We start from the raw sequence: 21894 nt of genomic DNA on the forward strand, positions 1-21894 counted from the left end.
CCAGCTCACTGTATATTATATTATCAGGTAGCTTCAGAAATGTTTCCAAAGCTAGGAATTTTGTAATTACTATATAAAACTTGCATAACAATTATTAGTTTTTTTTTCCTTGATCAGAATCACGCTGTTCCTGTGGGCATTTCAGATGTGCTCCCTTTTCCACAGCTGCAGCTCTCTGGGCTCTTGCACAGCCTAGAAGTGACAAGGTGGTAGTTGATTGTGGACTTTGAGCAGCCTTTCAGGGGAGGTAGTTGAGGAGGGGGTGTCTGTTGAGCTGTGTGGAAACAGAGAATGCTTCACATCAAAGCAGTGGCTCCTGGAAAGAAAGAAAAAATAATGATATATTGTAGGTAGAATAAAACCAGAGAAGCTAAACTAAACAATCATAAGGTGGTTGTTGCTTTTGCCAGCAGTGATCAGGCAGCTGTTGACAGTGCTATAGAGCTTTTTGCAAACTTTGCTCAAAGTTTGGGGCAATGTCAAGTGCTAAAAATCTTGCTATGAGATATAGTGCCTTAAGCAAAATATTTCTTTGTGTGGAAACTTTTTTGCTCACTGTTTTATTTCAAATGTCACTCAAGGCAGTGAGCCAAATGGAAGATGGTTCAAAATTAAGATACTGCAGCTTAAAATTCTGCAGTATCTGTATTACTTATAGTGTTTACAGGGTGAGATATAAAAGAGTTCTTCTACCAAGTACGAAGCTATAAAAAAGTTAAGCATCTCTTCCTCTACTTGTCCTCCTTCAATTTATTTTTAAACATTCTCAGTGCTAGCTATTGCTGATTTCTTGATCTCATTCTACAGCGTAAGTAATGCTGACACTTTGGAGGTGTTTCTGCTTTGGATTAAAAAAAAAAAGCCACCAACAAACACTCCTAACAGTCTATAGTCCAGTTTTTGCTGACTGTGATTTACCCAGCCTGTATAATATTGCTAGTCTGTTTCTCTGTGTTGTGCCTTGTCTCTCCAGTTTCCCTGTGAAGCTTAGTGCCAGGACTGTGGAGCAGCCATGTATTACATTGCCTGCTCTAACTCACCTCCCTTTTCTCAGTTCATTAGTACAGACAGTACTCCTTCTTGGAACAAGATGGCCTAACATCCCTTCTATGGATTGGCAATAGCTTTTCCAAATAATTTGGTTGTAGCCGATATTGATATGCACTTGGATGCAGTTATATTACACAGATGTAGAGCCTAATTCTTCTTTATTCAGTGTTTATTACAGCTTATTTCCTTTCAATTGTTAATCTCCCTGAAGAATAAGGTTATTTCAATTCTTCCTCTCATCTTCATTACCTTGATCCTTTTCTGTAGAAAAAAAAGGGAAGCGCTGGATTTACAGCTGTATAATTGCTGGGTTGTATTTACCACAGCAAAGCTTTTCTATGCCATTTGACCTGTGAAGGTGTCTGCTGGTCAAAATGAGCCTTGGAGACTCTGTTTTGAGACTGCCATCCCTACAGCCAGCTGCCATTGGTACTTGGTAAATATGTCATTATTCCTCAGCAAATGTGTTAGGTGGTCATGATTTTTGGTAATAGGTAGTTTTTGGTGCTATGTGTTATGACCATACCAAAAAATCATTTAGTCCCCCTAATTCTTTTACTGTGTCTCCATTTCCCCTCAGGTGTGTGTCTCAGTAGGGGGATGGCATTAGACTCTTGAAGGACAGCTTAAGTACACAGCTGAATGAAAAATATTCTCTGCTCCCATTGGGAGCCTTTTTTGCAGCCTGTATGTGGTTTTTAGTTTTGAAGGCATTCCAATAGCCTTCCCAGGTGTTGTCATAGCTGATTTTTTACATACTGAAATTGTTGCTGGTTCATAAGGAGAAGACCCACTTTCCATGGTGGTTGAGATTCATTTCTTTAGCTGTGCAGAGCATGGCTAGCAGCTGTGAAACATCAGTCTTCAATGACAAGGCAGGCTGAGACCCTGTCTGAAAACTTAACAGATGACGGAAGCAGAGCCTGGAAGCTGAGCTGGGACTCTGAGCTTTGTTCCCCTTCTCTTATCTCAACAAGTAGTTGAACTAGAGTGTTTTAAACATTCTTACATTGCTGGTGAGTATGGGCTCATAACTTGTCTGCTGCTAGATACTATGTTGTGAAATAATTATTCATTTTTCATTAGTATTGTGAAATAAACATACAAGTCAATATATGGCACTTACATGTGGCATTTCTAGGCAAGGTGTTCAATGAGGCTAATGGACTCTAGTCCAAAGAGGGATTTTGGTGTCGTCCCTGCTGCTGCATAGCTTATTTCAGAAGATGTATGAATGAAGTAAAAGAATTAAATTTGAAGCCATAGGATTGGGAATATGATCATCTTTCAAGGTAAAAGTATTGTATAGCTTATACAGTAATTAAAAAAAGAAGAGAATGTTTACTCAGTAAAGCAGCCAGAACAGCAGTTGGATAGAAAAATGCAGCAATACCAGGGAAATAGTCCCTTCTTCCAAAGAATTGCAGTACTTTAACTAGGATGGAAGGAAGGGACTAAGCTCAAAGGGAGAAGGGCTTGAATCTGACTGAGTGGAAATGGTAGATTAAGAAAAATTACTTGTATCTTAGCAGCTCCCTCAAGAGCCTTTGAATGGATATGCAGGTTCTTTTTTTTTTTCTTTTTTTTTTCTTTTCTTTTTTTTTTTTTTCTCCTTCTCCTGGCAATTTTAGCCACTCTTGAAGTGAACTTAAGGTTTTCTACTTAAATCAAGACAATTAAAATCACTGACAACCTAGTTGACATTATCTTTGAGACAGTGACATAACTGGAGGCTTGGCTCTATAGGTCAGAGCCGATGACAAGACCATGTATTTCTAAGTCACTGGATGATTTCTGTTTGCTTAAGGAATAAAACCGCTGCTGGGATTGTAACAGAAGAGTGAGAATAATAAGCCTCTGAAAGTGGGGGAGGGCACAGTGGGGACAATGTCTTCACAGCTTGACACTGATTCCACGTTGATCGAAAAGAAAGCTTTTTGCAAATGTAAACTGAAGATGGTCTCAAAAGTAACCTGACCTTTATTACCTGCTTCACCTTTTTAACAGATAAGGTTCAAATCTGGCCTTGGGAATTTATTTTTCCTATTACTTCCAAATCTTTGAAGAGACCTATTTTGCCTTTTGGGAAGGAGTTTGGCTGTAAAGTCTGAAAACTGTAAAACTGCAGTAAGGTAAATCTATGTGCAGTGACAGGTCTTTTCCATTTAAGTTTCATTGCATTTGACCTCAGAATTGCTCTGATAACCGAACTAAAATCTGATCATATACTTCTTTAACCTATATCTTATGTATAAATTATTTTTATAGAGATCATCATCTCTGTGTTGGAGTTTGGCCCAGAAACGAACTGAGAATTCTGGTTCTAAACAGCAGGACTGTGTACAGGTTCCTTATTCTGAGTTACAGCTGTACTCAGGCTACCTGTGGGGTACTGCTGCTTCTTGTCCAAAAGTCCAAGCCTGCAAAATTGGTTAAGACTGCGGTTTACTGTTTACAATTTGGAGAGAAACTGGCGGCAAACCAAGAAATCTTATTTCACAGGTTTTGAGGTTTTGAATCCCTCATTTATTACTCAGTAGAACAAAAGAGAGATCACACAAACTTGTGGCTCCCTGCTGTCCTCCTAAATTAGTTGATTGCGCTATATTGGGGATTTTAGCTTAAGAAAGGGGAGAGTAGAGGGTGAGTCTCAAGTTTGAATTAGGTGAGTGCTCTTAAATAATGACTTTAATAATCTTCAGGTAGCTTGTCTTGGAAGCATGCCCATACACTTGAGAAAAATGTTCTTTAGAATGCTGCATTTCTGTAAGTGTGTCAGAACAACAACTTTTCACAAGTAGTGAAGCAAATTTACATGATGAGAAAGTTCACAAACAGCTCAGCTTAATTTTCTGGTTTTTATAGCTGCTGCTTGTTCAAATAATGTGCAGTGTCTCTGCATTGACATCAAAATCCCTAGAAGTTTTGCCATCAAAATAAAGTGTAAAGTGTAGTGGCTCAGTTTTCAACTGCCTCGTCTTCCATGTGGCAGTACTAGGAAGATGTTTTTTCTCCCCAGAGAGGTTTGTACAACTTACAGAAGGGAGTCAGGTATTTTAAGTGGCAATTACCTTAAGAGCTTGGTTCCACCTGCAAAGTTCAAATCTGAATCTGGATCTGAACTTTCCCAGAGGCAGGGGGGGATTTTGGACATTGTATTGGTTTGACCTATTATAGTGCAAGCTCTGAAATGCACATCCAGATGTGGGCTGGGATTTTGTAGCTTTCCAAGTATGAGACATTAAGGGTCACTTTTACATGACACATAATTGAAATAATATAAAACTGGATTGCATGTTGGGGAAGGTATCTATAGCATTATGTTTGAAGGGTAATACCTTGCTATGTCTTAATTTTTCAAAAGAAGCTGTTTAAAGGCTGTAAAGAATGAGAGGTTAGAGGGGAGGTTTCTTTTGGCTAATTACTGTTGAACTGCCTTTAGAACTTAGGCACTAAATAAGGACTTTGCATTTTAGAGAGACTCTGTCTGAATCTCAAGATTCAATAGTTTTAAAGCCACTGAGCCCGAGACTAGAGCATTGCTATTAATGAGTGCTGCTCCAGACTGCTTTTGACACTTTTGCTTTTGAAGGACCAGACCCAGGAAGAGGGAGCTCTTTGTTTGTGGTCAGAATAAACTCATTGTACACCCAGACAATTAACTCTTCAGTCGACTTGCCAGCCTCTGTAAAGCACTCCACTCCCCTCTCTGTCTACCTCCAGTTCTATTCAGACACTTAAGCACACCAGTGTTTTTTGTTTATTATTCTGAAAAAGTCCTTCACAAGAATAGTCGAGCAGATCAACATTGTCCTCCCAGCAGCATTTATCTCCGCCTGGCAGTGAGTGTGTCAATCAGGAATCAAAAAGCCAAACAGAGGAGGCTTTGAATTGTGTCACAGGGGTCAGAGTTACTTCCAGCTGTCTGTGCATGGGATAGGCTTTCTTGCAGGGCGAAGAATTGTGCTGCCAAACAAACACTGAGTACATTGGACCACAAAGTCCTTGGGGCTTCAGTGGCTTTTTTCATGTTGATGCACCTGCGAGGGAGATGTGAGAAGGAAGTGGGGGGAACTAATGCCTTCCAGAAGGCACAGGGAAAGGCTCCTTATCCTGTCTGGTTGATATCTGGAATGCAGTGCTGAAGTAAAGGCTGCCCACATCCATATGGCATACAGAATAGTTGACATAGGAAGAGAAAAATTACTGCAGTGACAGTGAAAGTCAACCTCTGCAGTCAGGAGATCCTTAAGCCCCACAGAGCCCTTGAATGTTTAGCACTTAGGCATATTTTCCCCTTTCTAAGCAAAATTTTACTTCGCTTGTCCATGTTCAAGTGTTTGGGGGTTGTTATATTCAAAGGCAGCACATTGCTGCTATTTCTTAAAATTAAAGCAATAAAGAGTGAGAACATGGCTTTTGCTGATTTGATTTAAAAAGCTGGTTTGTTTTTTTGTAACAGCTGAGGGATCTCCATGCATAGAAGTGGTTGGACTTGATGATCTTAGAGGTCTTTTTCAACCTAAATAATTCTATGGACTGGAGTGTGAAAACTTGGCAGGGAGGTCTATCTGCACTGGTGTGTTTCTGTTTCAGCTGCTTGCAGAAACTTACCTTGATTGGCCAGATTGAAAAAATTTTCTTTGCAAGAATGCTAACTTTCTGCACTTATGTTGGCAATATATGTCTGTACATAGAAGTTGCATAGACTATTAAATTAGTTATGACTTGCTGAAATTGTTTCTTTTAATGTAGGGAAGGATTGTGGTTAAGGCAACAATTTGCTCCTCCCCAGCAATACTAGAAGGGACTGTATTTTTGTCTAAGACCCCATGTAGTAAAACCACAAGTTTTGTTGTCTTTTTTCTTTCTTTTTTTTTTAAAATACTTTAAAATACCTGGATCTGGGGGTAATACATAGAAATGTCAAAGTCAAAACTGCATCTTCAAGATTCAGGAACTGCATTGATACAAGGAACCTAATTGACCTGGCAGCTCTTTGTTTGTCTGACCAGAGTTACTAAAGCTGCAGGAATGAGTTTGTATGACTTGAGTCCCTCAGGAGTACTGGAGCCTAGGAAAGCTCTTCTCTCTTGCTGTTGGCTTGACAGGTTTGCTAAAGGTGGACTTTGCTGCATTGAGCGGGACCTGTTAAGAGTTCACTCATTGTCCTGTCTCTCTGTGCTCTGAGTTGCCTATTTAGCTCCAGCTGTGCTCTCTAATGACTCAGCCAAAACCAGATAATGGTAAGTAAAGGAGCCACTTGACACTGGAAGAAGGCTGCCTCTTCCCAGAGCAGAGCTATGCACTTAAAATTGTCATCTGCTTATTCTATCAGTCTGACTCAGGTCTGGGAACCACTGATGTTCAAGCTATAGACTTTCAAAAAAGATTAGATTTTGTATATAGCCTGGATGATTGACTCCATAAACACCTGTGCTCTTCAAAATGGAAGAAATGTTTACAGATTGCCTCATGGATTCCAGTCAGAACACAACATTAGCCTCCCACATCACATCTCCTACCCAGGAAAAATATGCTCACTGGGCAAGTCATCTGACTACCTGCATCATCACATTAGCAGACCAAGACCTATGTACTTCCCCAGCAACATCAACCTTCAGTACATCACTTTTATCTCCTAACTTTTCTCCTTTTTACAGCTTCCATTAGGTGGCTTGAATTGAGAATGGTAATTCACAGCAGCAGGCAGTTACTTCACATTTTTCCATAGCAATAATGCTTTTTTATGTCAAGGAGTTTACTTTTCTCCTGAGGTAATCTAAGTTGCTCATGGCCTTAGTGCTTGTCACTCAGAGTAAAATGGTCACTTTAACAGGTGTCCTCCTTCTCCCTCAACCCCACTGTATGCTACAGTCATTGCAGATGTGGATGCTTGCTAGATGTTTTGCAAGGATAAGACATGGGGAAGGGTATTCTAGTGAGAGCATAAAGATTTCTTGCCCGGCATTAGTAGTAGATCAGGATGTACAAGTAATTGTCCCTGTTTCAAGTCACTGTCAGTCAAGTGCAATAAAAACTGTTCTTGCTCGTGAGCTTCTGACAGTAGTAGAGGAAGTGTAATTCTGGTTTATATTCAAGATACCTTAATGTGAAAATGCCTTAGGGAATCTCATTTAGTCCTGCCTGTTTCACTCTTGTCCTGTGGAAAGATAATACCATTTGAAAGTTGACAGCAATTGAACCAGAAAAATCTGCTTAATTTTTGCAAGTGTACCCTCGGAAAAGGACACTTACTGGAGGAGTTTTATAGCTTTAAAATGTCCCATGGGGAGGTATTCTGGTGAGTGATACTGTCTGTAAACAATGGTCTTGGAAAAAGAAAGTGGGTATTCATGCTGGGTTGTAAAACTTGGAAGAGAAGTATGCAGTGAACTCCTCCTCAAGGCTCTGAAAATATTCTGCAACCAAGGGATGTGGTTCTGAATTACATGAGTTCTGATCTAGAATCATTGCTATCTAGAGGGATTAGGAAGTAACACTTGATCTCTTTAATCTCTGTGACATGCTGTGTATAAGGAACTATTGCAGTGGCATGCCTCTTTTGAAAGTGCCGAATTTACCAGCTCTTTGAAGAAAGGAAGAGACTGTACCCAGTGAACATACCTTTGTACCCAAAGTAACAGTATTATTTACTTCTCATATAGTATCACAGGAGACCTTAGGCCTCTGGAATAGTTAAGGGTTTTGTTCTATGTTGAAATTTTTATTTAAGGAATACAAAATGTTTTTTTAAAACTTTCCGGTATGTAAAATAGAACTTATGCCTTGTTTGTGAGGAGCAAACAGGCCAGTGGAACAAACGTTCAGTGTGACAAACAGAGTATTGAGAGAGAGGAAAAATCAAATAAGAGCAGGCAAGTAATAGGGTGGTTTTCTGCCGAGAGGGAACAGCAGTGAAACTTGACGTAAGCTAATTTGGAACACTGAGACTTGCTGAGAATTCTCCAGTTTAAGAAAAAAAATAAAATTGGTAGTTTCAGAGTAAGAGGCTGGCAGCTGGGAAGTGAGCATGGTGTTTTTAATGAAGTGCAATTTTTGTCTTTTATGTGACTATTTCATGACCTTTAAAAAACAATCAGAAATATCTCTGGCTTTTGATTTTTGAAATATGGTGAATGTAATTACAGGGCTCTTGTCTATTGCATTTTTTTCTTGTATGTGTGATGAAAGAACTGTACTTCCTTGAACAACAGGGGAGTAATTATACTTCTCTCTATTTGCAAAACCCTTAATACTGTGCTGGGTGCTGCTACAATGTGGACTTAGTGACAATTTGGCTTTAGTAATCCAGTAAGGAAATGATTTTGTAATCCATTGAGCCATTTTACTGAGATTATCTTAAACAATAGCTTTGAACTGAAGGGTTTGTTTAATACTCTCCAGTAGCTTAATGGCTAACTTCATACAAAAGCTGCTGCAGAATTCTCTTTAAGAAGAATATATTTGACAAATTGTAATTGCTGCTGTGCTCCTTGCACATACATGAATGTGAAAGAATACCCCTGAACCTGAAACATCCTGTGTTCTGCCAAATTTCAATGATTTGGATCAAGTGCTATGGCTCAGATCCACTTCTAATTTTCCCTCATTGTTGGCTTCCAGGTTGCTGCTTTAAATCTGAAAAGCAATTCTGTAATTACTTGTTGCAGAAGCATTCATGAGAGCAATAAGAAACTTATTATTGCACTGGTCTTTTTTTTTAACACCAGGTCTTTTCCTATTTTGTCTAACTTGAGAATTATTCACCTTTCTATTTGTTCTATGAGTGTCTTCAGCAGTTTGGGGTTGGTTTCTCAATCTTTACAGCCAGTCATGCTAATTACATTCTGTTCACTGCTTTGTTACAGTGTAAAGTGCCATCCTAAATAAATAACAAGCCATACCCGTGGCTCCTGGAGTCTTGCAAAAGCAGAGCAACCTATTCTAACATAAAAAGTGAAGATCAGCTATTTACTTCTATCCAAAGAGCCTTTAAAGGGCAAAGCCTTCCTCCTTGTAATTTAAGAAATATTCAGGAATTTTTTCCAAATCAGTTGCTCAAACTTTAAAAAAAAATAAATACTGCTTATCCAGGTTACTGGTAATGCCCAATAACAGAAAAGCTCAGAACGAGAGCTGACTGAGGAATGGTAAGTATTTTTTCTTCTAAGTATTTTTTGCTACACTTGCAGTTTATTATAAAACCAAATGCAGTGATGAAGAGGAACATGACAACAGGGTGTCTCTCTCATTTCTGTCAATGTACTTTACTTAAGTGGATCTCTGAGGTTGAAATGGAATTATCAGCATGTTTTTGCTTTCTGTGAACTAGACTACTTTGTGTCAAAATGCATAAAATAAATTAACTGTGGAAGAGGTGTTCAAGCTTTTCCTCTCTTAAAAAACCTGCAAATACAGGTACAGGTGGGAAAAGTCTATGACTTTATGTTTTCCATCTCTGCCTTTCTCTTCCTCTTCCAATGGTCTCTTACTTTTGTAAATGGAGCTGATATAAGAGAAGGCTAAGGGCAGCTATTGCTTCCTCTAGGAAGGACTGTCCCATGTATGTTTCCTTCAAAGAGTGTTTGCCCTGTGCATCTGATGGTCATGGAGATAGAGGCAAGCCTGGCTTTTTTGGCATGGACTCTTCCCTCCAACAGATTTTCACTGTGCAACTTTACATTTTAGGGTACTGCCCACTTTGCTGCTTAGTGTCATTCTTGCCACTAACACATGCAAAGAATACTTACTAGAAATTGAAGGCTTTAAGTCACTGTATTTCAAGAGGAAAAGAAGCCCAATTCTAGGTGTAGTAGGCTGACCCTGGCTAGAAGCTAGGCACCCACCAAAGCTGCTCTATCACTCTGCTCTCGAACTGGATAGGGGAGCAGATGTATCAAAAGTTTGTGAGTTAAGGTCCAGGAGAGGTCACTCACCAAATACTGTCATGGGCAAAACAGACTCAACTAAACCTAAACCTAATGTAAGAGAAATTATTGTTCCACAATTTTCCATTGGAAGACATTGCCACCACATTGCAATTAGAGAACACCTTAATGCAGACATTGTGAATAAAAAAGATTTGCTATTGCCCATCACGTTCTAACACCTCTGCAGTAAACGCTGGTGCCAGTTCTACACAGTTAAGTTTCAGAAGAAGAATTTTTCTTTTGAACAAAAGGAGTGAGGAGAAAGACATGATAGGACAGCAATCTCCAGAACCTTTGCTGTTTCAGGAAATGGACTGTGTAAAACTGAACTGACTTGAAACTAAAAAGGCAATTAATTGCCTTCTGGGGAGACTACCAGGTGATAAACACCAGTGGTTTAAGGAGGGAGGGGGGAGGCTTTTTAAGTGTACCAAAAGGGCTTGATGCATATTTAATGTAAAATGTTATTCATTTTAGCATAATATGATTTTGTTCTGTCTGTCTTCTCTCTCTTCTGGACTTGGCCGGGCCATGTACAAATCCCAATCATTCAACAGTACTGGAGAGTAGATAGTATTTACCTCAATAATGGTAGTTTCTTTTCGATTCTTTCTAACCCTCAATTCAGATGATGGTTCGAAGCCAACGCCTACCATGGAAACCCAGCCTATTTTCGATGGAGAAGGTAAGAACATCCCTTAAAATAACAACCAAAAAAGCTACTTCCCTCTCCCTTTCCTCTAGGATTTATGTTATAAATGCTTTCTATATCCTGCAAAGCAGACAAGCCAGTGAATCTCGTAAGTTATCCAAATTTTAGAGTGCCCTTGGGACCTCAGGCATTTTCCCTAATCCTTTTACATCCTCCCCACTTTTCTGGAATCCAGCAATAACACCAGTTGATCAGACTCCTGGTGTAATCTTGGAGGAAAAAGTGTGTCCCAGCAAGTAAAAAAAGGTGCATCAAATCAGAAGTGGCCACTTCCTTTAGACTGTCCTCACCCCCTTGCTATCTCCATTTGGTGATACTAATACTGGGAGTTTCATAACCTCTGCAATGTGTTAGAGCTTCAGAAAAGGAAGGGCAATGCTAAACCACAGCTTGTGAATGTTGACTTGGAAGAAAATTGCTGGGAGGTTTCTTTATTTAGCAAATGCTTTCATTGACGCACATACTATTTAAGCAAATGAAGTCATTGTCCTGGGCCCACTTAATTCATGGCCCACCCAGGCAGTTCCCTTCTCAAATAGGCAATCTTGCAATTGTATTATTTTGGAGGGGAATATCGGACCTTAGTCTATTGGCAGCCTTTAAACAAGGATAAAAAAATGGCTGTCGTCACAGAGGGTTCAAGCCTTTTACGCATACAAATATAAATACCAGTGGGAATGTTCTCCTTTGGTAGAGAATAGGCCTTACAGAAGCTGCTTATATCTTGCATATTGCTTGGAAGCAGTGCCTGTTTTCTACAGGTTTAAACCCACAACCATTATAGTGAAGCTATGGGCTGAAGTATGAACCACTCTGACTCATCTGAAACTATAGACCATAAGGCAGTGAGAGAAAGCCTATACATTTTCATAGGGGACTGCTGTACTTCATGCCTTTTTTAAGCTGGATCAAAGGCAGAAATGGAGACTACTGGGCAATAGCAGGAGGTACTTTTCTGTTGATATTTCCTGCTTTCTTGTAGAAATGGGTGCTATGGTGGGGTTTTATTGTTGCTAAAATAAACATATTTAATGGCAAGATGCTAGATGCTATAGTCCTATCACTTCGTATTTAGTGATCGTAGATTTGTAACAATCTTCTTGTGAGCTTTAGGAAACAGAAAAGCTCTCAGAGAAAAAATGCTCTCAAATAAACAAAGGAGACTGAAGCCATGCTGGCTCTCTCTTGTTTATATCAAAAGAGAGTTCCTTCTGGCAGTAAGCTGATATTGTATTAAATTACTGTTGGCAATCACAAACTTCTGACCTTAAAGTTTTCCCCTGAGAGGGTACCCATAGATATTTAAAGGAAAGAATGTGCTAGTAGAATGCAGGAGTGAGATGATGTGGTTAATACAGCCTGGTCAGAAGCTCCTTCTAGGAGAGTTTAAACATTTTGGTCATTCAAATAGAAGTGGACAAAGTTCTTGAAGTCATGTAGTGAGCACAGCTTTCCTGGTTCTTCTGGTGATGGGCAGAATCTGGAAAAAAGTGTTATTTTACCTTCCATGAAAAACATTTTCAATCAAAAACATTGATTATATGTGAACTCCAGTCTGATAAATGGGCTTGGACTGAATGATGAAAGATTGGCTCTCAAAAACATTGCAATAAAATATTCAAGACCTTATCTTCTAGACTTTGAGAGAGCATGACTAGTGCCATGGCCTCCTGTTGTAATAGCAGTGTCCCTTATGACTCTGGAGAACAGATGGACAGGCAGGTAACTAGGCTATGTGTTGATGAAGAATCTCGTCTAAGTTTGTCACTCTATATTTTGTCATCTCTATTAGTAAAATAGGACTAAGTAGATTTCAGTGGTGGCTGTAAGAACAAACAATTAATGGTGGAATTCTTGGTGTGTCCTGTGCAGCACCAAGAGTTGGACTTTATTGGTTCTTGTGGGTCCCTTCCCGCTTAGGATATTCTGTGATTCTAAAGTCCTGAGCAACCTGCTCTGTTCTTGAAGCTGACCCTGTCTGGAGCAGAAGGTTGGACCAGACACCTCAGGATGTCATCCTGAGCAATCCCTTGATCCTATCCAGGCAAACATGTTGGGATATTTCACTAGAAGACTCTCCCAGTGTCTTGGGTAGGTCTTCCTGAGGAATGGCTTGTACTTGATGTCTGACACAAATGACAGAAAAGAGCAAAACAGTTATCCATTCACCTGTCAGGTCTGAAATCTTCATAGATGTTCAAAGGCATTAAAGTTCAGATCCCATTCCACTTCAGTGAATTTGAGAATTGATGAGTTCCTGTAAAACTGTAGATCCAAAAGTTCAAAGTCAGGCAGCCAGGGTGGAGCTGGTATCAACATGAATGGACAATAACAGTGTAGGGTTTTTTTCCTGTTCTGGCTTTGGTTGCCTACCTTCCATACACAAGGGGCTGACTTTTTTTCAAAGGGCCCTACGTACACTCAGGTGCCCCTGAAATGTGTGATACCTCTTGGACTTCAGCAACCCTAAGATGAAGATTCACCTTTCCCATGTTTTCATCTACATTAGAGGATAATGAAAATTCGCATTTCATGCATAAGTTCCCCTCCCACTCCCTACCATCTTCCCTGAGGGCATAACAGAGCAGTGCCAGAGATAATGTAAATCAGATAACTTAAACTCTCCCATCCAAGGTTTGAATCATAACACAGCCATCTCTCTAAAAATTATTTCATATTATTATAATGCAGATCTTAGAGATGTTTATAGTGAATCTTTTTTTAGGACAAGATTCTCCTCTGCTGAGGAGTGTTTTATTAATGTCCTTGGTATAGTTTTAAAATGTTATATTCCCTCCTCCACTTCTAAGCTCTGTTATTTTGTTTTCACCACCTCTTTAGTTTCCATGTGCAAGGAGTAATAATTTCCTAAAGATATATTCCTTACACATCTCTTATTTTTGGTAAACTTTGCCTCTTAATTCAGTGGCAATCTACTCTTTCCACAGATCTGTTGTTCAGAGGTGCCTGTAATCCAAAAAGATAGCCAGGTTACCTGGATTGAAAATACATTTTTATGGTAGATTCCAAGGAATTAACTTCCTTTTCTTTATCTTTCTCTTTCTCTTTTTTCACAGAATTCCTTTTTGTGCACCTTTCAGCCTCACTGAAAGATGTACACCATTGTATTTCTAAAGGCCTTCATCATTCTTCAGCCTCTGTTGACTTTTATTGTCCCTCATTTTTCAGCTGTAGACATACCTGGTCCATATGGTGCTGATTCAGAGCTAGATTTCAACCCAAATAAAGGTGTTTAAGCCCATTTTGGGGAGAACTACCTCAAATTAAACATTGGGTAAGAGCTAGGAAGGGGAGAAGCACAAAAGTAAAAATAGTCCATAAACCAAAGCATGTAGGTATATGTATTTATAGAAGCATATGATGGCCGAGTGTTGATAAAATAGTGTAGTGAAACTGGCAGATAAGGCAACTTTTGATATTTCAGCCATAAAACTTTGTTTAATAGTGTTCAACCTATACTTCCTTGTGAAAAAAATGCTCTGAACACAGTTAACTATGATGCCTTCAATCAATGTGACTGAAAATATTTAGGAAGGAGAAATTAATTTTCTTTTATATTTCATGTTCTTCTAGTTTATAATCAGTTTCTCTTTACTCAGCCAGCCTCTCCCTTTGCTGAGCAGATCCATGTAAATGTCAAGAAGGAAGCAGGAAAACTCATGTGAAAAGTTCTTAGAGGAACTCAAGAAAAACCTCAGGATGTACTATTTAAGTTGCATTCTTGTGGAAACTGACATTTTTTTCAGAAAGTATCAATCCTGAAGATGTCACATGAGGTGCTCTAGCCCATGATGGCAAGTACTGCTTTGCTCAGTTCTAATCAAATGCTGAGGTTATGTCATTTCTGTGGCTTAGGGCAGGTTCAGATATGTTTTGAAGTTGATTATAACACCTCAGAGGAGGTGCTCTAAGCACTTTTTTTCCACAAATTTATGTTTGGATGTCTTGGTTAGTGCATCAGACATGCTTTTCTAACCAGAACCTATTTCTTTAACAGACTTCCTTTCAAGTCTTTCCAGAAATATCTTCATGTCTCTGCCTATTTATTTCGGATTTTGTTGTTGCTTGTTTTAGGGAACTGTCTGTGGCCAGGCCTTCTTGGGCTGTTAAAGCAGTATTTAAGGTCTGGATTGACTGTTTAAAATCTGGATTTCATATGTACTTTTGGGGGAAACAGCATATACCATAATACCCAATGCAATGTTTGTGATCTCTGAGTCTTGAGGAAAAAGGCTTTTTGAGAATTTAGGAAGTGGGGATTAGAGGGAGATGAAAAAGGGTTTTGCCAGCAGAGATATACTTTCTGAAATAGGAAGATAATGAGAGAGCCTTGTGGAAGAATTACAAATGGTGGTTCATAAGAGTTGGAAGACCTCACCAGGGGATGAACCTGTCTGTACAAAGATGAAAGATCAGTTACGGCATTATTGTAGCTGACATCTTGTTTTCTATGAAGAGAGACTGAGAGAGTTGTGGTTGTTCAGAAGACACTTTCTAGCGCCTTCCAGTCCCTGAAGCCAGCCTACAAGAGAGCTGGAGAGGGACTTTTTACAAGAGCATGTAGTGACAGGACAAGGGGGAACAGCTTCGAACTGAAAGAGAGTAGGTTTGGATTAGGTATGAGGAAACAATTCTTTACTGTGGGGGTGGTCAGGCACTGAGAAGCTGTCGCTGCCCCATCATTGGAAGTGTTCAAGACCAGGTTGAATGGGGCTTGGAGCAACCTGGTCTAGTGGAAACTGTCCCTACCATGGCAGGGGGATTGGAATAACACGTTCTTTAAGGTCCCTTTCAGCCCAAACCATACAGGGATTCTGAGTAACTATCATGTGTATTATTATTAGTTGCTGCAGTTTCTTTAAGGCTGTTATTTTTATTCTTTCAGAAATCACAGCACCCACCCTTTGGATTAAGCACTTGGTCATCAAAGATTCCAAAATGAACAGCTCTAATATAAGGAATTCAGGTAACGTTCTGTCTAAAAAATTATTGTTTTAACTAGTCTGCAGCTCCTCACATCTGTTCTTGTTTCATTCTTTCTTCATTGTAGCTGTCAAGCTCCTAGGGTTACTTGCAGCCCAGGCTATAAAGTAATTTCAGATAAGGTCCTTTTTTGTGGCCAAAGGGCCATAATCAATGTGTGAAGAAGGATGTTTGTTTCCACAAACCATAACTGGGGAATCTCTTAATTTCTTAATCTGTTCATTCGTTTAAGTCATCTGTCATTTTACTCTGTTTGCAGTTCAGCATGGATATATGAACTGAGGCATTTGGCTGAAAGATCTGGGCTGTCATTTTGGTCTAACATTGGCAAAAAATACAAAAAGGGGCTTCTTTGCTAGTGAGTTGAAGATTCTTCTCTGCAGGGGATATTTTTTGATGGAGAAATTTGCAGATTATTTCACAACTAAAGGTGATTTAATTGTGTGTGAGCCTACCAAAATGATGAGATTGTTTTGTGGGTAGTGGAGGGGATGGGGGAATACCAAAGCCTAAAAAACAGCAAAGAAGAGATCATGAACATGAGTGGGAAAAGGGGAATCAGGAAGACATGAAGTCAGAGTGTAAAACTTGAGATTGGAGATGCAGGTGAAATGGTGGAGTCATTGAAATGAGAAGAAAGTGGCGAATCTGAAGAGGAAGGTTAGGGATTCTTAGTAAGAATGATTTCTGCCTGATATTTTAGCTGAGGTGGGAGAAATGAAGAAATTAAAGGGAATCTAAGAAAACAAAATTGCTTTAAGAAGCCATGGGGTTACTTTAAGATTTGAATAGGAGATGCTGCTATTGCATATATTTTATGGAACATACATGCCTGGAACGGCTGCTGGAATAATTCCAGTCACCTAAACAGATAAATTGTGATATCTTGAAGTGCCTCATCATCTGGTATTTCTGGATTAGCTAGAGAGTATTCATGACAGTTCCTTTAACCTTCCTCTGCCACTTCCAAGCTGCAGGGTGAAGTCAGTGTTAGGTTGGGTGAAACTCTCTTGCTGCAGAATGAAGAGCTCTTGGCAGGGGGACAGCCAGCATTGCCCAGACCACAGTTTTAACAAGTCTCTTGAGCTTCACCTCCCAGCTGTTTTTGTAGCAGGGTGGTCTGTGTAGGATATGCCAGTGGATCTGAAGCTTCAGATGATGTGTGAGTATCAGCATCCTTCTTTAAGGATATCTTTCAGGGGAGAGCAAACACAGCTTCTGGTTTTTTGTCAACTGCTGGGACAACCAGCAACTGACAGTACCATTGAAGGCGACAGTGTAATATTAAAATCCTTTTGAATGGGTCCTACCTATCTTGGAGACCAGCTTTCCTTCTAATACAGAAAACCTCATAATGGAACGAAGAATGCTAAGAGGATGCAAAGGGACTTGGGAGGAGGATGGTCTGTCTTCCACCCTTTCTTGGCCTGACAGAGCCAAAGTAGGCTGGCTTTCATGTTGTAAAGGCAATCACTTTGATTGTTTAGTCAGGAAGCTGCCTGATTTGAACTGGAATTTTGTCCACAGAAGGATTCCTTGGGTGACTACTTTTGCTCCCTTTTTTCAGTTGTTTCTGATGTCAGTTCTGTTACTCAAATAAAATTATAGGGAGTGCATGCTACAAATGAAAAATAAATGATCTTGTGGAAAATTCAAGAGCTGTGTAAAAGGTGGTTTATACAGCAAGCTAAAAGGAGACGTGGTTCATCTGACTCAGCCTTATGATTGCTCTGATGCTCACTTACTGTAGGGTCTTGTTAAAAGATTGGGTTGCCAATTTTTATCCCCAAATTTCCCTACTGGGCCATACAGATATACAGCCTTTTCAGTTTCTCACAAATTATTAAGAAATACTGCCTAGAGCTATGGTTTAAGTGTTATAAAGTGTGGGCTGCTTCAGCCTTTTTCTTTCAAATAGTGAAGCCTAGTCACCTTGTTTGGTATCTTTCATTCTTTTCATCCCTTGTAATATATGTTAAAGGCAAGGTACAGTAGGTAGGATCAAACTGCAGAGAACGGGGGGGTGGGGGGGAGAATTATAATTTAGAATCATGTTTCTTCAAGTGTCTTTGAGTCTGTCTTGGCTGTAGATGATGAAACAGCTGTCATGAAATGGGCATGCAAAACTGGGGGATGTTTTTAATTGCCTTTGGCCCAACTTGAAATGCTAATGCTTAGCACATTTCCATTTTTAAAATTTATTTTTAAAAGGCTAGGATAAGTTTTGCTAGCACAAGATTTGAATTCTTCAGTTTGTTGTTGCCTCAGCTGTATTGTCTATCCAAGCTTACATTTACAGTCTTGGAGCAGATATAGCTTTTGTATGCTTTTGCAGCAGTTTAATTGGAATCACTGAAACTGGAAGTGGGAAAAGAGTAAAGACCTGGTAGGTTATCTAATCTACTGCCTTAGGGCTAGTGAATGTTTATACTGTAAGGAGAGCAGCATTTTCTACTGTACCATAAATGCCTTAGATAATCAAGATTTTATTTTTTCCCCAAAGGAAATTGCTCTGCTCTCTGAATTCAATCTCAGATTTTTTTTTTTCTTTTTGTAATATCCAGCCTAACTCTTCTTTTACTTCCTATTTCTTGGAGTTTGTATAGTGAAACACTTAGCTCTGATCTCTCTTCTCCCTGTGGTGATTATATGGCCCTGTCCTTTTCAGATACTGCTGTGAGAGGGTATGTGCTGTTCTCTAATCAGCACTGACACTGGACATCTTGGAAAGCAAGCACCATTGCTATGTCAACCATGAGGAGAATTTCAGAATTGCTATATGGAGTCAAATAGACTCTTTAATTTGCTGTCGTTGTCTCTGGTCAGTGTTAGGTGAGCCACCCACCAGGCAGCTGAGCATTGCAGAGCTGGTGGCACCCCATGTGATATATGCTGCCTGTATCCTGTAAGGGCTGCATTTGAAATCTGAGTATTCCATCTTCTGTTTAGTGTTGACAAACAGAAGAGGTTCTTCTGAAATTGATCTCTTTTTTTTGGAGCACTTACATTTTGTTTGGCATGTGTAAATCCTAATTAAGCTAGGGATCAGGAAAAGCAGAATGATTCCAGCCTGGTGATTAGAGCACTTGACTGAGAACCTATATGTCTCCAGGCATTTTGCCAGTGAGTTGTTCTATGCTCAGTAAAAGAGCATTGCTAGGAGGGATTGCTAGTGCTGTTACCCCAGCCCATCATAAATAATTAAATGGCACCTTTTTCTCAGTAGGGTGAGATGCAGGTTCAAACCTTCTCAGCCCGAGGCAGGAGCCAAAATATGAACATCTGGACTGTTGCACAGCAGAAAAGTTGTTTTTCTACACTTAAAAACTACATTTTCTGTCTTTATGAATCCTGCAAGTTCCAAATTTTTCTTTTTGGGGCAAGTGAAAGGTCTAGATCAGCACAGTGGTGTTGTGGCAAGATAACAAAAATATTTTTTACTGCTTCTTCCCTTTCCCAAACATGGTCATCCACATGTGCATGCACATGGATGCCTTAAGCTAACTAAGACAGCACTGCTACCTAGCACTGCTCTCTGTAACGTGTTTTTTTTTAACACTGCCAGAGCAGGAGGTGATTCAGGTGGGGTTCTTGCAAGGGCTGTTCTCTAATCAGCATGGCTGGCAACTGTTTTTTCATTCTGCTTTTACTGTTTCAGCCTCTTCCCCTCACCCCCAACCTGTTTCAGCCTGAAACAGTCCAAGTGATTATTTTTTCCTTAAGTTCTTAATCTAGGGAAGCATTTGATAATGTTTTCCACTTCCAAGAAATCTAATGGCTGCTTGTTTAGGAGCACCTCATCTCCACTGAGGAATCCAGGGATTTTCCTCACTTCCAGAGTTGGGTTGTCTCCAAATTAATTTGTGCTACTTAGTGATTTGGTTTTAGTTAGCAAGAGTTTCCAGCCTGTATCCAGCTTACCGTGACAACCTTTAAGAAAACCACAGAATGATGTAATGAGCCCCTGCATGGAAAAATAAACAGCTCTGGAGAAACCAGCAGTAGCAGCCTCAAGTAAATATTCTTCAGTCACTGGGGTTTTGAAAATGACGTTATTTGAAAGGAAGAATGAGTAATATATTAAGGTTAGCAGCTGAAGACAGGTTTCTGTGTGCTGTGCCTAGTTCAAAAAAAAAAAAAAAAGAAAAGAAAAAACCCAAAACCCCATAGTTGTTTGTTTCAAAATCTTGCTTGGTGGATGGGGACCAATTCCATGTGGCCTGTTCTTTTCAGCTCTGGCACCCAGGCATCGTGTTGGCATCTCATGATGGCATTTCAGTGATAGATCTTTCTCCTGTCAGGAGCTCTTAGTGGACAGAGTATAACTGAATGAGCTTTGAAAACAAGAATGGTGGCATTCACATTTCTTTTTCTTAATTGAGTCAACTTGAAGCCCAAACTTTAGGGCTTTTCAAAGGGGGAAACAACTTGAGAACTTCACATTTATATGTATTTCCCCCTCCACCTGAAAGGGAGTCTCTTAATTCTTGTGTGCAGTTTGTCTCCAGAGATCTGCACAGCGGAGTGGGGTGTGATTATATCAAGTGTTATTACCAGGACTTGAGTTCTTTGGTTTGTCTGTGTTTCTTAGGGGTCTTTCTTCCCACTTGCAGGAAAGAAAAAACATAAGAAAACATCCATAGCACCCCAAAAACATTCTCTCTAGTGCTCAGTTAGGAAGTGACACCATTTTCCTGCATGCCTTTCTTATTGATCAGGGGTAGTAACTGCCCCAAGGGCTAATGTACTCATGGGTATGTTGCCTTATCCATATGGAGGCTTTCTGCAATCACATACATTAAAAAGGAGTCTGCTTGAGACCGTAGTGCAAATCTGTGTAGTTCCTCTTGATCAGGTGAGATGAACATGTAATGAGACAGAGCTTGAGAAGGAAGCTCTTTTCAAGTTTTAGTGGGATACCGCAAATATAGCCAAGGTTAGACAAGAGTTTAATTTGTTATTAGAACTTTCCTTTTCAGAAGCGAGGATAAACAGAAAGAGCTTGAATGCCTATATTATTTTCTAGAGTTGGGAGACCTTGCACCTATCTGTTGAATGTACAGTTATCTGGAGTTGGAGAAATTTCTTCATTCCTTGGAAATGTGGAACACTGCAGAGAACAGGGAGCCACAGGTAGATTCAGATGAGGTTCTTGAAAAACAAAACAATGTTATTAATGGGGGTAATTCCACACTAAGGCTTCTCAGCCTTATTCCTTAGGTGTCTTGTCCTACTCTTGGTGCACAGCACTTTCCACCTTGTTATTTAAAGACATGAGACCATGGACTTCTGCTGCTGCTGCTTTTTTCCTATTTTCCACTATTACTGAACTAATTGTGTTTGAAACTGGCTGTCTCTCTCTCAATTCCAGTTCTGTAAATGTTACTGTCCAAATGTCTAATACAGGATTGTAGGCTCTTCCCCAAAATCTGTGGCTGGTTAGTGTTAGTCAGGATACTGAGGGAGATAGCTATTACCTTGTCAGGAAAGTAGGTTGATTTTAAAGGGGGTGTAGTCAGGAATAATTGTGCTTTAGGGACGTCTGAATAAGATGTTTTGGTGGCATTTGAATTGGAAAATTTTGGTGCCTATGGATGACATTCTAATACTGGCTGCAGTCCTCCTTGGTAAATGTTTTTGTGCTTCTCTCTCCTCTGGGCATAACACCTGGGATTAGTTAAAGGCTTTTGAATTTCTCCGTAGCTGAAAAGGAAAAAAGTGTCATTGATGGTGTCAAGAACAAGAGTTCATGGGAGAGAACCAGTGTGTCAGAAAGCTTTTGTCTTTTCTACTGTCCTCTTTTAATGTATCCTTCTTGGTTCTTTTCCTGCATCTTGAGCCAGTACCTCCCAACACAGGGCTCCTCTAACCTGTCAAAACTATTGGGCTAAAAGTCTGTGACTGTTGTCCCATCTGCCACAGCTATTTATCTTCAGACCTTTGCATTAGTCCTCCCAGCCCTTCTTTTGTTGAGGATTTGTTTTGGTTTTGTTTTGAATTAATTTTAGTTTAGATTCTGGCTTGATACCAAATAAAGTAGTTTCAAGGTAAGCTCCTGTTGAGTATGAAATGAAAACTTACTAAATTCCATTACATTTTCACAACAAATATATATGATCTTATTTGCTGAGTTCCTGTTTCCTTGCAAGCCCAAATGTGATGTTTCTTCCTTACTTATTATCCCTCCCTTCCCTC

The 21894-nt window shown here is 39.7% G+C and overlaps 1 protein-coding gene across 1 annotated transcript in view; it reads left to right on the plus strand.

Moving 5' to 3' along the window:
* The window catches only part of SMOC1 (SPARC related modular calcium binding 1), a gene marked incomplete at its 5' end in the record, with an annotated part of 125875 nt that overhangs the window by 70672 nt on the left and 33309 nt on the right, over window positions 1-21894 (plus strand). Inside the window, 2 exons of the mRNA XM_084207560.1 lie at window positions 10579-10668; window positions 15602-15682. Coding sequence (XP_084063686.1) covers window positions 10579-10668; window positions 15602-15682 — 171 coding nt within the window. The remainder of the gene's footprint in view (window positions 1-10578; window positions 10669-15601; window positions 15683-21894) is intronic.

This window comes from Fringilla coelebs, assembly GCF_963513975.1.
Source record: "Fringilla coelebs genome assembly, chromosome: 6".
Taxonomy (NCBI): Eukaryota; Metazoa; Chordata; class Aves; order Passeriformes; family Fringillidae; genus Fringilla; species Fringilla coelebs.